The sequence below is a fragment of the Alternaria postmessia genome (genome assembly GCF_024291825.1).
Source record: "Alternaria postmessia strain BMP 2775 chromosome Unknown scaffold_7, whole genome shotgun sequence".
NCBI lineage: Eukaryota > Fungi > Ascomycota > Dothideomycetes > Pleosporales > Pleosporaceae > Alternaria > Alternaria postmessia.
This window is the reverse complement of record NW_026260080.1, coordinates 579,349-593,182: the sequence shown is the minus strand read 5'-3', so window position 1 is coordinate 593,182 and position 13,834 is coordinate 579,349. Positions and strand designations below refer to the sequence as shown.

At 51.8% G+C, this 13,834-nt stretch overlaps 6 protein-coding genes and 1 non-coding gene across 7 annotated transcripts; 6 read left to right on the top strand and 1 right to left on the bottom strand.

The window, feature by feature from the left end:
• Positions 1–2,614: 2,614 nt before the first annotated feature.
• On the top strand, positions 2,615–3,660 carry J4E82_001965 (uncharacterized protein; the record flags this gene model as incomplete). The annotated part of the gene is made up of 2 exons (XM_051728269.1): positions 2,615–2,640; positions 2,688–3,660. 2 exons carry the CDS (start codon positions 2,615–2,617, stop codon positions 3,658–3,660), a joined length of 999 nt encoding a protein of 332 aa, XP_051592151.1.
• Positions 3,661–4,159: 499 nt separating this feature from the next.
• Positions 4,160–4,580, bottom strand: J4E82_001964 (uncharacterized protein; the record flags this gene model as incomplete). Its single annotated transcript, XM_051728268.1, has 2 exons — positions 4,160–4,479; positions 4,529–4,580. The coding sequence occupies 2 exons, from the start codon at positions 4,578–4,580 to the stop codon at positions 4,160–4,162; spliced, it is 372 nt and encodes a 123-aa protein (XP_051592150.1).
• A 453-nt stretch (positions 4,581–5,033) lies between these two features.
• On the top strand, positions 5,034–5,750 carry J4E82_001963 (uncharacterized protein; the record flags this gene model as incomplete). The annotated part of the gene is made up of 5 exons (XM_051728267.1): positions 5,034–5,076; positions 5,132–5,220; positions 5,270–5,293; positions 5,374–5,498; positions 5,579–5,750. 5 exons carry the CDS (start codon positions 5,034–5,036, stop codon positions 5,748–5,750), a joined length of 453 nt encoding a protein of 150 aa, XP_051592149.1.
• A 923-nt stretch (positions 5,751–6,673) lies between these two features.
• Positions 6,674–6,760, top strand: J4E82_001962. Its single transcript has one exon. It is a non-coding gene; the product is annotated as a tRNA-Asp (tRNA).
• Positions 6,761–8,909: 2,149 nt separating this feature from the next.
• Positions 8,910–10,014, top strand: J4E82_001961 (uncharacterized protein; the record flags this gene model as incomplete). The annotated part of the gene is made up of 2 exons (XM_051728266.1): positions 8,910–9,052; positions 9,111–10,014. 2 exons carry the CDS (start codon positions 8,910–8,912, stop codon positions 10,012–10,014), a joined length of 1,047 nt encoding a protein of 348 aa, XP_051592148.1.
• Positions 10,015–10,212: 198 nt separating this feature from the next.
• J4E82_001960 (uncharacterized protein) lies at positions 10,213–10,728 on the top strand (the record flags this gene model as incomplete). Its single annotated transcript, XM_051728265.1, has 1 exon — positions 10,213–10,728. One exon carries the CDS (start codon positions 10,213–10,215, stop codon positions 10,726–10,728), a length of 516 nt encoding a protein of 171 aa, XP_051592147.1.
• A 767-nt stretch (positions 10,729–11,495) lies between these two features.
• Positions 11,496–13,439, top strand: J4E82_001959 (uncharacterized protein; the record flags this gene model as incomplete). Its single annotated transcript, XM_051728264.1, has 5 exons — positions 11,496–11,680; positions 11,843–12,289; positions 12,342–12,563; positions 12,614–13,010; positions 13,059–13,439. The coding sequence occupies 5 exons, from the start codon at positions 11,496–11,498 to the stop codon at positions 13,437–13,439; spliced, it is 1,632 nt and encodes a 543-aa protein (XP_051592146.1).
• Positions 13,440–13,834: the final 395 nt, after the last annotated feature.

The window sequence follows — 13,834 nt, the reverse complement described above, 5'->3', positions numbered from 1 at the left end:
CTGCTGGAGTACCGTAGCGATGAACCGCCGAAGCTGAATTCTGACACTCGTTTCTGATTGGGTGATGATGCTCTTGAGGTAGATATAGTCCTCGTCGGAGACGATGTAACAGGGGCTTCGTCATCATGTTCGACCAGTAAGGACTGCTTAGGTGACCTTGGACACTGAGCGATCCGGGGGAGAGAGACTTTGGTTTTTGGATCTCTGGGCGGGGAGTTTGGTGGAGACGAAGTATGGATACTCTGACTCAGTGGATTCGCTGCTTCAGTGGTTGGTGAACGCGCAGGATTTCTTGCCGGTACAGGTGGCACATGCGAGTCCTGTGACGCGACAGCCAGATTCTCCACCAAACGATGTACCTCGTCCAGCTGCTGGTCGAGACTTCCAGTCGAGTGGTACATATGATCAACCCGTTCTGCCATTGGCGTAACTACACTTTCAAGACGAGTCATAGACTTGCTATACTACGTCAGTAAACGGAGTGTATGAGATTTGCATCACTAGCCTTTGTAGTGCTTCAGCCAAGACGGTGACAGAGCTTGTGTGCGTCTGTAATATCTCCCGCAAATTGGCAAGGTCCCCGCCCTCAGTCGTCCAGATCATTGTTTTGTAAGAGGTTAAGACCAGATCACTCCATGAACGCTCAATTGCGAAACCGCCAACAGTACGGTGTTTTCTGATAACTTGGTATTGGTCAATCAGCGAGTCAAGATCGTCCACCTTCCGTTGACAAGATCTCAGGATTGCGCCAATGCCGTCTTTTGTTTCTTGATCAGCGCTCTGGAATAGTTCACCTCCATATTCGGCGTGCAGCGTCTCCGCCAGTAATTTCAAGGCTTTTGCGAGGCTACCGACTTCTGTCTCGACGTAGTGAAGCTCCGGTGGCGCGTCTTTCTGGCAAGCATAAAACGTTCGTCCAACTTTCCAGGCTTTCTGCGACAGCATTAATATGTCCCCAATGCTGGGGACGGTCATGGTGGCGGATGATGACGGGTCATGCACAAATTTGAAGTATTCAGCCAGGTATGTGAACAACACACAGGTAAAGATGCCGATAGCGATCGGGGGTTTCCATAAGGTCCAAGAATTAGGGACGGAACACCTGGGGGAGGCTCGCGATATACTGTGGGTGCGGGAACCGTGGGGGCTATTGAGACGTTCGCAATGCAGCCTAGGGCAGGCCCAGCGCCATGCGCCTGGATATAAGACTCCATAGCGACTGTGTTGTGGAGACCGATGGCCGGATATTCCAGTCGACAAAGGTTGAGAAGGGAGGAGCATGGGTTGTGATGCTCGACGGGGATACCACGTGGGTCAGGTAGCGCATCATCATTGGCGTCTGTCTATCGACCACACAACCGGCAATCTGCCCCGCGTAGCTGTCAATACCTGTCAACGGGCGCTGGGCTCGATCAAGACCAACACGAGCGTAAGCTTGGACTGTGCAAGTTCCAGCAATTGTGACACGCATACACAAGACGGATGTGTTTGGTTCAAAAAGCGGGCTACCCCTCGGACCGGCCACGCCATGGCGCCAGCTGTGCTGCAGGGTACCGTCAATCTGTATTAAAGGCTCTGATGTACATGTACAGATCCCACCTCATGTGGGATAAGATTTGCCGACTACCGAGCGACTTGATAGAGTAGAGGAAATTTGGAACCCAGGGTACATCTATAGACCGTTTTCCCGACCATCGCGTAGATGTCGTACCCAAGAACCCATGCGCCTAGAGTGTATAGTATTGTACAGTGAATCGCAAGTCGTTGTCATATCGTCATTTCGTGCTTATGCAAGTGGTGAGAAGAGACTAAGGCAGTTAGCTAATGTTCCATTGAGTTCAACAGAAACAAGACGAAATGGCAAATTCCAAATCCAGTATGCAAGCGAGCGTCTTGAGAATCGGGAGGCCGCTCCCCCCATGTGAATGCCCGTACAACACTTCTGTGGGTTCTGCCTGCCTGACTCGTCGCACATGTGGGAGGATCTCATGAACGCAACTCCACTGGCCCTTCCTGGCATCTGAGAAGTGGCTGGGCCGACGTTCAAAGCCCGTACTGCTTTCCAATCCAAAGAGTGGCATCTGCTGTGCTTTTGTGGAAACGATCGAGGCCGGCTAGTGTACTCACCGGATCAGAGACGGCTTGGGAACGCTTTGGGAGTATCCAAGGTATAGAATCAAAGGCAGGTAGCCATAGTGAATAGCGACGCGGGAAACATCGATGATGCGCGCGATGCGCTCCTGCTTGGAGTCAGCGGAAGTTCGTCGAGCCAACAATTGCACATGATGACGTACCTTGGACTCTTCTGAAAGTTGGTACATGGTGTATGTGTGGTCGGCCCTGGGGTTGAGGAAGTCGAGGCGTGTGAAGGAATGGGTGACGGCGGGTCTTAGCGAACGATGTTGCGATGATGCGTAAAGCTCAAAGTTTTGGTGTTAGCCGCATGCGTGTTAGCGCAGGCTCAGACTAGAGCTCCAATATCTTCGAGATACATTCACCTAGTCTTCGACACCATACTCCATTCACGACGCCTTACGACTCTAACTGAATCGCCTGAGCATACATTGCGACTCGGGATACAAGACGATAAGCACATATATTCGTAACTCTCACAATGTCGGCCCCGAGTGCGCGTCACTGGTAAGTTGCAACATTCCATGCCTGAACATATGCTAACGCATGCGCAGGGAACAAAATAAGGAAGCAACAGTCTACGTTGGAAACCTCCATGAGCGCGTCACACCCCGCATCCTTCATGAGCTGATGCTCAACGCTGGCCGAGTACGGAACGTCAATATGCCCGTCGATCGCGTCAACGGGCAACATCAAGGATTCGGCTTCGTAGAGTTCCACACAGAATCGGAGGCAGATTACGCGCCCAAGATAATGAACAACGTCGCTCTGTATGGAAGCAGAATCCGCGTGAACAAGGCATCCGCAGACAAGCAGAAGAACGTAGAGATTGGCGCGGAGTTGTTCATCGGTAACCTTGATCCTGGAGTGGACGAGAAGACACTGTACGACACGTTCGGCCGTTTTGGACCGCTAGTGAATGCGCCAAAGGTTGCGCGCGACGACATCACGAGCGCATCCAAGGGCTATGGTTTCATCTCGTACGGCGACTTCGAATCCTCCGACGCGGCTATCGCCAGCATGCACAACCAGTATATCATGAGCAAGCAGATTACGGTTCAGTATGCGTACAAGAAGGATGGAAAGGGTGAGCGACACGGAGACGAAGCCGAGCGTATGCTGGCGAAACAGGCCAAGGCTCACGGAGTCGCCCCTGCAGTACAACCGCTGCCAGCACATCTTTTCCAACTTCCTCCAGGTGCTGCACCAACTGGACCAGCCATGGGCGTGGATGGCCGAGGTGTACCTGGTGCACCAAGTGGACCCGGCGCAGGATATGGACCTCCTGGTGGACCTCCTGGTTATGCTCCTAACGGACCTGGAGGCTATGGTCGACCTCCTTCCGCAGCTCCTGTTGGTCATCCAGGTCTTCCGCCACCCCCATCTGGCTTGCCCGCTCGCCCACCAAGCGGCGCTCCAACCAATTTCTTCCCTCCTCCACCCGGATTCAACGGCCCACCTCCGGGCTTTGGCGGCCCACCACCTGGCTTTGGAGCACCTCCTGGCTACGCACAGGCACCGAGGTAGATAGAAGAGGCGCGAACGGACAGATTACAGCAACATCACTTTTCGCTACAAAAGCGGGCGTCACACCCTGGGGTATTTCACAAGTCGATCTGACCGGCGCTGGGCAGTCAGGAATCAAGGATTGTCGCTGTGATGACGACCTCCTTGGGAAGAGTGCCAATCGGCTAGTAGAAACCAGTAGGGAAGGACATCGTCATGATTGAAAAGCATGGTATTCACCAAATTGCGGATTGAATACAGGAACATGGAGAGTTGATTCGAAGAGGCGCTGCTGAGGTCAGCGAAAGAAGAGACGCAGAACTAGGAAGATCAGGATACAAAAGATATCGACGTCCAAACTCATACCCGCAGAAAGATATCCGCCATGAGCATGTCAGACAGATAGGCCACTAAAGGCAACAAAGGAAATATAGTAATATGCCCAAACTCCAACAAAGGAAACGATTTATGACAGTCCTGTGAAAAGCGTGTCGGCCCCTATTATACCCACTTGCTACGGTCATGAGAAGCTGACAAACTTGGGGTCGCGGGGTATCCCGTCCGCTCCGATGTTGTTCTTCTTGAACCTGTCCTGCATGTATATTCTGCGGGCCTCGTCGAAGTCGACGCCTCGTCGCTTCATGATGCGCATAACTTCCTTCTTCCCCGCGTCATCCAGGCCTTGGCGCGAATCACCGGCTTCCACGTTCCCACTCAAGTCAAATGCTGAGGACGAAAGGCCGGCTTCAATATCGTCGCGGAACGAGGATGGAAGGCGCGTGTAGATGGGTTCGGGGATGGGAAGGAGGTGTATCCAGCGGTGCCGGGTGAAGTAGGCAGCTGCGCGGTGTTAGTCTGTGTCGCAAGCGTGGTATCTAAGGTAGCTTACCTGTCGCAATCACCAGGACGATGAATGATACGGAGTAGAGGATGTAGGCCATGACGAAGATGCTGTTTGAAGCTTTTACAAAGGTTTATGGGGTATGCGACACAGCGGAGGTCTTCGGGAGTGTGTGTGAGGGCTGCGAGGGCGCAACAAGAGACCCAGGAACTGACAAACAAAAGAAACGGATGTGAAGTGAAGTTGGCGATGGAATCCAGATGCGAGCCTTTCAGAATAAAGGCATTAGGAAGAGTTGGCTTGACACGACGATGGTTCGTAACCACGGAGTCGCGGACAAAGACACTCGGCTGCACCGCCCCATATCGCGTGAATGCGTCGTCACACCTCCCGCTCCGCTCCGCCCTTGGCATCGGCGCACATGTTGATCCATCCCCGAAACACGCACTAAGCGCATGCGGTAATGCAGACGAGGGCCATCCATTCAATATTGGCGAACTTTCCTAACGTCAAGCAATCGACATCGTCCGTATCCACATTCCATACAGACACAATGGCCACCACTATCTCGCACGATCTTGCCTGGGAGGTTACCAGTGAGTGAAAGACTGGGACACGAATTGGTATGGGACTGGGGTTGACATATGGCAGAGGGACGCAGCTCCACGCTCGTCAAGAGGGCGAACGGTGTCCAGTTCTCGCGCGATCCTCTTAACCTGAGGAACGTGTACAGCCGCAAGGTACGCATGGGTGTTGAATTTGTGAGGACAACGGACTAACTCTGCTCAGAACGAGGGCTCGATCGCCAACAAGGTACGACCACAACGAACCGCGAATGCGCCGCGCGCATGTGTGAATTGAAGAAAAGGGCAATGTTGACAATATTGGAACAGGCCATCGGTGTCATCCCCGGCAAGGAGGGTGGTGTCACTCTTCTCGTCAAGAAGTCCGACAAGCACCACCAGCCCGCGTCTGCCATCCAGACCACCACCTTCGGCCCCAGCCGATCCACCCGCAAGTACGTCCTCCCCAGTCCACGGGCTTGTTCGAACGACCGCAACCACTTCGTACTCTAGAATCGCTTGCTGACCAACGTAGGACATACTCCGCCATCGTCAACTCCACCACCAAGCGCAACTACCGCCCCGACCTCCGCCAGGACGCCGTCGCTAAGGCCTCCGCCATCCGCAGGAGCCAGAAGCCCGTCAAGGAGTCCAAGCCCGCCAAGGCCAGGGGTGCTAAGGCCCAGGCCGCGTCCAAGGAGGCATAGATTATGAGATACTGAAGAGCGTGGTGCATGTGAATTGGTTCGGAGTTTTACTTCATTCGGTTCATCATCTTCTGTGGGATTCGGAGCTCATGAAATGAAATGAGCATGGGTTGCATGAACGAACAAAGCTAGAGTCTTCACGACGAATTGACTCGGCGAGAAATGAATATGCTTCGAAAACCATATGCCGGTCCTGCCGCTTCAATGCTGGATGTGCACACCATCCTGCGAAGTGATTCTCGCGAAAGACGTTCTCCAAGTGTCACCCAGACCGTGCTCGTGCCCAGAAGCGCTCATCGTATTATTCACGTGGGACGTACAATCAATACAACACGCCATTGCAATTTGAGCATCGTGGAGAACAAATGAAATCTGTCCAACTATATTCCCAAACTACGTTGTAGACGTCGAAGATTGAGCTTCTAGACATACAAGACGTGAGGCGTATGATTATTGCCTCTACCAGCATGCAGTGCAAGCGTAAGGCACCTATCAGAGTAGAGTAAGACAACTTCATGCACCAGAGTGAGGCCATGCCCTTTTCGGGAAAAGACTGGACAGCTCTGTTATACCAAACAACTTGCACAACGCTACACCCTTGTTTGAGGCATAATGAATATTCAAAATTTCTATGAAAACTAGACGTAGAAAAGACGTATCTTACTCCCTTCCAACTTTATCTTGCTAACGTCGTTGTGCTGTTGGGAGGCTACAGGGGACGAGGGCACAGACCATCCGTCTGAGATTTTCGGTGAATGGCACAAGGCCATTTGATAAACAACCGGGGCATTATCATCCTAGGGCTGCGGGTGGGTCTTAGTCTTGAACAGCCGTCGCTTGTGTAATTTGGAAAATATGTATCAGTACAACATAATTTTACATTTTTCCATCGAATCATCTACTCAGCCTCTCAGGGGTTGTCATCTTCAGTAGTATAGTGGTCAGTATTTCCGCTTGTCACCATCACTGGCAACTCGCGGGAGACCGGGGTTCAATTCCCCGCTGGAGAGCATAGCATGCGTTTCTTTTTCTTTTACATTTGGCGCGGTGAATCACGTGGTGGCTGGCTCGGACATAGTAGAGACAAACATCTCCCTTTTTTTGTGGCCATGCCCCGCGATGCGTCATGCAACTAATCACCCCATCTCTTGTTGTTATATACAGTACCTAAATAACGCACTGAAAATATTTCAGTCGCACTTCGACATTTTGTCTTTGCGAGCACTTTCTGGCGATCTTCATTCAAGATATTTAGAGAGCTTACATACAACTCCTACCTCCAAGTGTTCATGCGTGTTCCCTTACATCCATCAACAGTCTAGAGTATCATCAGGAATCGCGGTGTGTCCTTCTTCGTTTCCGCATCCTAGGTTGACCTTGTTCATAATGGTATGTCGTCAAATTTGCAGACGGGGACGGGTTATCAGCAGGCTGTCGTATATTCGAGAAAGTAAGTAGCCCTTCCGAAGCTTGACGAAGCGTATGATCATCATCGACTGGCGCTGCGGAAAAAGAAGAGTCAAAAGCTTCTATCTTCTGTGTAGACCACCCGTCGTCAGCCGGTGTCCACTCCCTCAGAAGCGATCCAGTGCCAGCGTGCCACATGAGCTGGCGCAAAGTCGCTGACGGCGCGACTAGTAAACATTGGCATCTCCCCTTTGACCCCATGCGAATACGCGTCGCCACGCGCTTGGTGAACCTCGTCATGCCTGGAGGTGCATCACCAGGTCCGCCGTAGTACCTTGGACTCAAAGTGCAGTCCAAAGTTACTGTTGTAAGATGTGTAATGGGATACTGCTGAAGTGCCTCCCGCCAACCGTCAAGCTCCGATTCATAATGCTCCTCAGGAACACGTCCGATTTCGTCTATAAATGACCTCTCTAGAGAGGTCTTGGCCATCCTATACGCCTGGTAGTCGCTACAGAATAGCGAAAGTCGTATCTTCTTTGGCAGTCTAGCCTGAACTAGTGCTGTGGGTGTTTCATGGGTTGTCGCGTCTGATTTCTCGCTCTTGTAATCCGCAAGCAAGCTCGATAGTGCGGCATGTGTCTGGAACGTGACGCTCCTCTCTCGAAGTATTACAGGTAGAACTTCCTCACGAATGACTTTTGAACAACCTAGCAACGGGAGTGGCACTGCTTCTGTGATTGCATGGTACACGATCGTTGAATCGGTGAGTGCATAGTACCATATGTCGTCGCGCAGTTCTCTTGCTAGAGTCGAAAAAGTGCCGAGTGGATTTTTGTTCAGCTCCATGTCGGTACTGGACGAAAGGTGTTCGTATCCAAATAGAATCGGGAGCTGAGGGGCTAGATTCCTTAAACGTCGTCCAGGTGGCACCAAATTGCTTCTTTGTTCCGAGACGCGACCACCGGCTGCTCATGCAAAATCCGACTAATAGAAACTCAACCTTGGGCTCAAGGCCGCAAGAAGCGAGATCTGGATCTGTGTTACCAATGTGCCATGTGTGGCTGAAGCGCGAAAAGCTGTTGAGGGGGACAGCCGAGCAAGCGGAACGCTGCGGGCCGCGGGCGTGGCCCAATCCAACGTTGGTCATGCACTAGCGGCTAGCGAATTGTCCTTCTTCATCACCAACGCACGGCAATTGCCCTGCCGACTCGTGCTGCACACCCTGGATACCGTCTCTTGATGTTCAATGGTAGATGGAGCTTGTCGTTCGATCGATCAGATCGCGTTTCCTACAGTAGCCTCCCGTATCAGACGCATAAGCAGGGATAAGCTGGGTATCACGAAGCCCTTGTCTCACGGATCCATCTGTTTGCCCATTTGCCGAGCGGCTTCGTCCATACACGTTGCGTGTAAAGGGCCTCGCCTGGCCGGTCAAACGCGGCCGCATTGTCGCTGATGCGCTACGCATAGCAGCATTTTTAACGAGCTGGCGCTGCACATACCTTGTAGGCGGGTCGTTTGACGCGTAGCGATTGGCTATACAACAGCCTTCTCGAGAAGCGACTTCATCCTGATTAACAGTCTAACACCCTTCGGCAGCTAGTGGCTTACCGCATGTTTCCTAGGACTGCCGTCTGATCCACCGCTGTTCTCACTAGATGTCAGTACAAGGCTGATTGCTGCCTCAAATCTGGCATTCAGTCTACCGGTTCGTCCACTGTTATGCGTCCTAACCACTCGCACAGCGGCATGTCGTGGACTCCGGTGGACTTTACCTGTGTTCGCTACTCAGCAGTGGAGGGCACACACTATTTCCATGACTCCGCTTTTCCTACCTCGATACAATTCTTGTTGTCGGGTCGCTGGGAGCCTTGGGACGTTAGCTACGTAAAGTAGTACGCTGCGCTTCTTTTCCTAGATATCCCAGTATAAGGAACTAACGTCTCCAAGCAAGGCCCAGGATCCAGATGTCCGACGCGTCGCGGAAGAAGCAGAATTGCGACTTGTTCGGGATCCTTACTCTGGATATACTCCATGGCCATCTCCGCCTCCCTCTTCCACGGGTCCTCCCCCACTAGCCCCATTGCACGGCCACAACCCGTCTCTACCAAATGTCAACCAAACCACAGGAGCGGGCCTCATGACACCTTCCCCATCTACGGTAGTCGAGCATGCTCCTCCAGGATCGCCACGAGATTACAGTACGCCTTCATCCGCGACAACTGCAAACGTCTATGCCTCTCCATACGCATATCAACCTACCGCGCCGATTGGTTCTACTACAATGCCGCCAGAATCAACCCCTACCGCCCAGACAGCTCTGGAAAATAATACTCACCCAGATCACACTAATGCGCATCCACCGTCTTCACAGTACATCGATCCTGCTCTCCGTGATCAATCAGCAAACCCAATACCAGCACCACAAGCGATTCTCTCGAGGACGAGAGAGACAAAGATCCTGCTCTCGATCGACGGCGACGGAATTCGAGGACTGTCTGCTCTCCTTCTAGTCGAATCGCTGGTGAATGCGATATGTATCAAAGTTGGACAGCGCCTCGACAGCCATCAGATCTTTGATTTGACGGGTGGCAGTTCTCTTGGTGGAATAATAGCCATCATGCTATGTCGGCTTCGAATGCAAGCTCACCGAGCTAGAGAAGCATATAAGCAAATTGCCAAACAAGTGTTCGAGAACAAAAGAGCTTACTTCAGATATCTCGACCCTCATGCACAGGTAAAAGATGTTGACGACAAAGCACTGGAGCAAGAGATCAAGAACGTGATTCAGAAAGAGCTAGGCACTTCAGACGAGGTACTCCTAGATGGACGGCCAGACTCCGGCGATGTGTAAGCAAAACATAGTGACGGGCTGGACAAACATTCTGACTTGGTACAGTTTCGCAATCACGACACAGATGGATATCGGTACGTACAGGTTGGGACGAAACAATGAGGTTGCTTTCACTAACCTATAGAAGGCACCAACAAAGCTGCTCTGATACGATCATATCAAACACGGCGCATAACTGGACCGGACTTGGAACCAAACATGCCCATATGGCAAGCGATGAAAGCGACTTCAGCAGCCCCACGATATGTGCAATCCGAGCCCGGCGTCCCGCAACGCTTCGTGATTGAAAAAGGCCTTGTCGACCATGGGACTACAAAGAACAATCCGATTCGCGATATTCTATACGAGTGTAGAAAGCTGTTCCGATATGCCAACGACATGATGATCATTGTCTCAGTCGGAACCGGCGCCGGTCTCGATCGGAAAAATGAAATCCCTGAGATGGCAAACAGCGTCGAGGATAGGAAGGCCGAAGCAAGAACTTGGGGCGAGAAATTTGAGGCCGAACATGCGGCACTAATGGAGCGGAACTGGATGAAGTACTTTCGGTTCGACGTGACGGGACTGGAAGATGTGCCACTGGAGGAGTGGAGTCACGAGGATCTAATCAAAGAAAAGACGTCGGCGTACCTGGCCCAGCCAGAGGTTGGACAGAGATTTTATGCGTGTGTCGACGCGATAACGGCGTTACTGCTGAGCCCGCAGGGAAGGTAGCAATGCACGACGATGAAATGTACGGTCCAGCTGTCCAACGGCAAATAAGCCGTTAGCCATAATAATAATCTCGGTTCATTCTGCCACAGTGTGCATGCTGGACTGACCACAACGCCAATGTCGTGGCTTGCCACTACCCTGTTGAGCTCCGGCGTCGTGTGCGTTTCATCAGGTCCCCGCAGTACACCGCGGACCTGGCACGGCGTGATGTCGCGTCAACCTTCAGTTCTCCTATACTACCTCTTGCAACGTGTGACATCATATATTCGATGTCAAGCAGCGCGCCAGGCACACTGCAATACAAGCGAAGCGTGAAGGAAGATCCGGGCTCCTGGTCAGCATCGTATAGCAGTAGCATACGGAACGCCTATGACGCCATGCCTCATCCTTCCTCTTGGCCCAACATGCGCACCGACCAAACATGGGAAACGTGTCGCACATCCCGTTTCCCATCATCGGTCGATGCACCTTATATACCCCGCGATCAGTTGATTGTTCTTGGCTGTGTAAGAAGACAAGCCCTTGGCTTTGAGTAACAAGCCTCACATTGGAGGAGAAAGCTTACCGCAGAGAGAGCCAGCCGCCTCTTGACATCAGAGGCAGGGTGGAATAGGTAGGTAACCTGATGTCGCATGGGAAAGAGCAAGAGGCGGGTGAATGTAGGCTTTGTGGGTGAGAAAGTGTTATGTATATCTCCTTTCCTCTCTTCGTATTGCGCATCTCATACCCTTCTTTTTCCTTCTTACTGCGTGCCTTCAAGCTTCAAAATGGCTACTGTAGAAGCAGGCAAGGCGACTGCCGTGCCTGACACAGAGCGTGACCCCAACTATGGTCAAGGCAAAGAGATGGATCAAGAGAAGACGGACCGAATTATCAAAGACGACAAGGTCGAGCTTCAAGACAGTGATGCTTGGGACAAGCTTGGATACTCTTTTCCAACTTGGCGCAAATGGTGAGTTGAGCTTGTGTTTCTTATCCAAGTGCCGCTTTGCCGTGACATACGAGTACTGTGGCGGGGCATCTTGGGAGCCTACCATGACCCAACGTCCATGTTTGGTCGCTTGTCTCAAGTCTCGATGGCTGGAGTCTGATGCTAATGGTAATTACATGGTAGGCAGATCCTCATCGTAGTCTTCTTCATCCAAATCAGTATCAACACGAATGCTTCCATGTACTCGCATGCCGTTAGCGCTGTATCTGAACATCATGGCGTCAGCGAGCAAGCAGCCCGCGTCCCACAGGCAGCTTTCTTGATCGCCTACGGTATTGGATGCGAACTTTGGGCTCCTTGGTCAGAAGAGTATGGCAGATGGCCCATCCAACAACTCAGCTTGTTCCTTGTCAACCTCTGGCAGATTCCATGCGCCTTGTCGAAGAACTATGCTACATATGTGGTTTGTCGAACGCTTGGAGGTCTATCGACCGCCGGTGGCTCCGTCACACTTGGCGTACTGGCCGATATGTGGGAGCCGGATGAGCAAGAGTTTGCGGTTGCATTCCTAGTTCTATCGTCCGTTGGCGGATCTGTCGTCGGTGCAATCATTGGAGCCTTCGTAGAAGAGTGAGTCCATCATTACCAACACTTATAGACAAGCACCAACTCAGCCATTCAGATATAAATCGGTCGAGTGGATATTCTGGGTTCAGCTCATCATCGGAGGCTTCGTACAGGCTGTCCACTTTCTCTGCAACCCCGAAACTCGCTCGACGATCCTGCTGGACCGTGAGGCAAAGAGGCGACGTAAGACGGGTGAAGATGCGAATATTTATGGTCCAAATGAGATCCGAGGCGGTCACAAGATGAGCTTCAAGGAGGTCGGCACTATCTTCTGGAGGTATGTAAAGGATCCAAGACACGGATGCCCTAGTGCTAACGAAAACGTAGACCGTTCTACATGTTCTTCACTGAACCAATCGTCTTATGGCTATCTCTCCTCAGCGGTTTTAGTGATGCCTTGATATTCACATTCCTGGAGTCTTTTGGGCCCGTCTACGAACAGTGGGGCTTTGGTACCGTCGGCGCTGGCCTTGCCTTCATACCCATCTTGCTCAGCTACTTCCTGGCTTACGCTTCGTACATGCCATCGATAATCAAGTTCCGAAAGAAGCGCCGGGTAAATCCAGATTCTGTTGCACCCGAAGCTCGACTTTGGTGGTTGTTGTTCCTTGCACCATTGGAAACTTTGGGCTTGTTTGGGTTCGCCTGGACGTCACTTGGACCGGATTATGGCATTCCTTGGATCGCGCCTATGATCTTCTCGGCGATGGTCGGCATGGCAAATGTAAGACTTGAAATGTACCATGGCTGTGAGTCCACTAACAGTCTTTAGTATGCAATCTATCAATCTTCAATCGACTACCAGACCGCTGCATATGGCCCATACGCTTCCTCGGCAACTGGTGGTAACGATCTTGCTCGTGACGCTCTCGCTGGTATCGCTTCACTTTACTCCACACCTTTATACAAGAACATTCCGGGGCGACCCTTGCAATATGCTTCAACGATCCTCGCCTGCCTTGCTTTCGTGGTCACAATACCAATTTATATCGTGTATTGGAAAGGTCCGGAGATTAGAGCCAAATCGAAGTTTGCGCAAAGTCTCGACCAAAGCAGGCATCAAAGAGACGAGAAGAGGAGGAAGAGTAGCCTTGCAGGCATCGAAGGACCGTTGGGTGAGAAAGAGAAAAAGGTTCATCGAGAAACTGTGTAGGAATAGGCACCTATGGGATGTTGTATGATTATGAAGCAATTGCCTGGGCTGGCACCTTTGATGTATAGCGTATGCGAGTAATGTCTTATGATAGTACATGCCACTGTTGCTGTTACGTCTTCTGAATGGGTAGCGTATAGCTCGGGCGATGAACGGTTGGTCAAAGTCCCAGACGGTCATAAGAATACGAAGTCGACAGGTGGAATGCGGCGTTCACGATGACCAGGGTTGTTTTGGTGTTTGACTATTTGATGGCTCGTAAGTTGAGTGGCTGTCGTCCGGCAGGCTCAGATTGCAGATGTGTGTCCTCGTATGCGGTGCGATGCTGTTGTTTCTCCGAGCTCAAATGACACCGTCGCGTGCCCACTCCACCCTTGGGGTTCGCAACACCATCA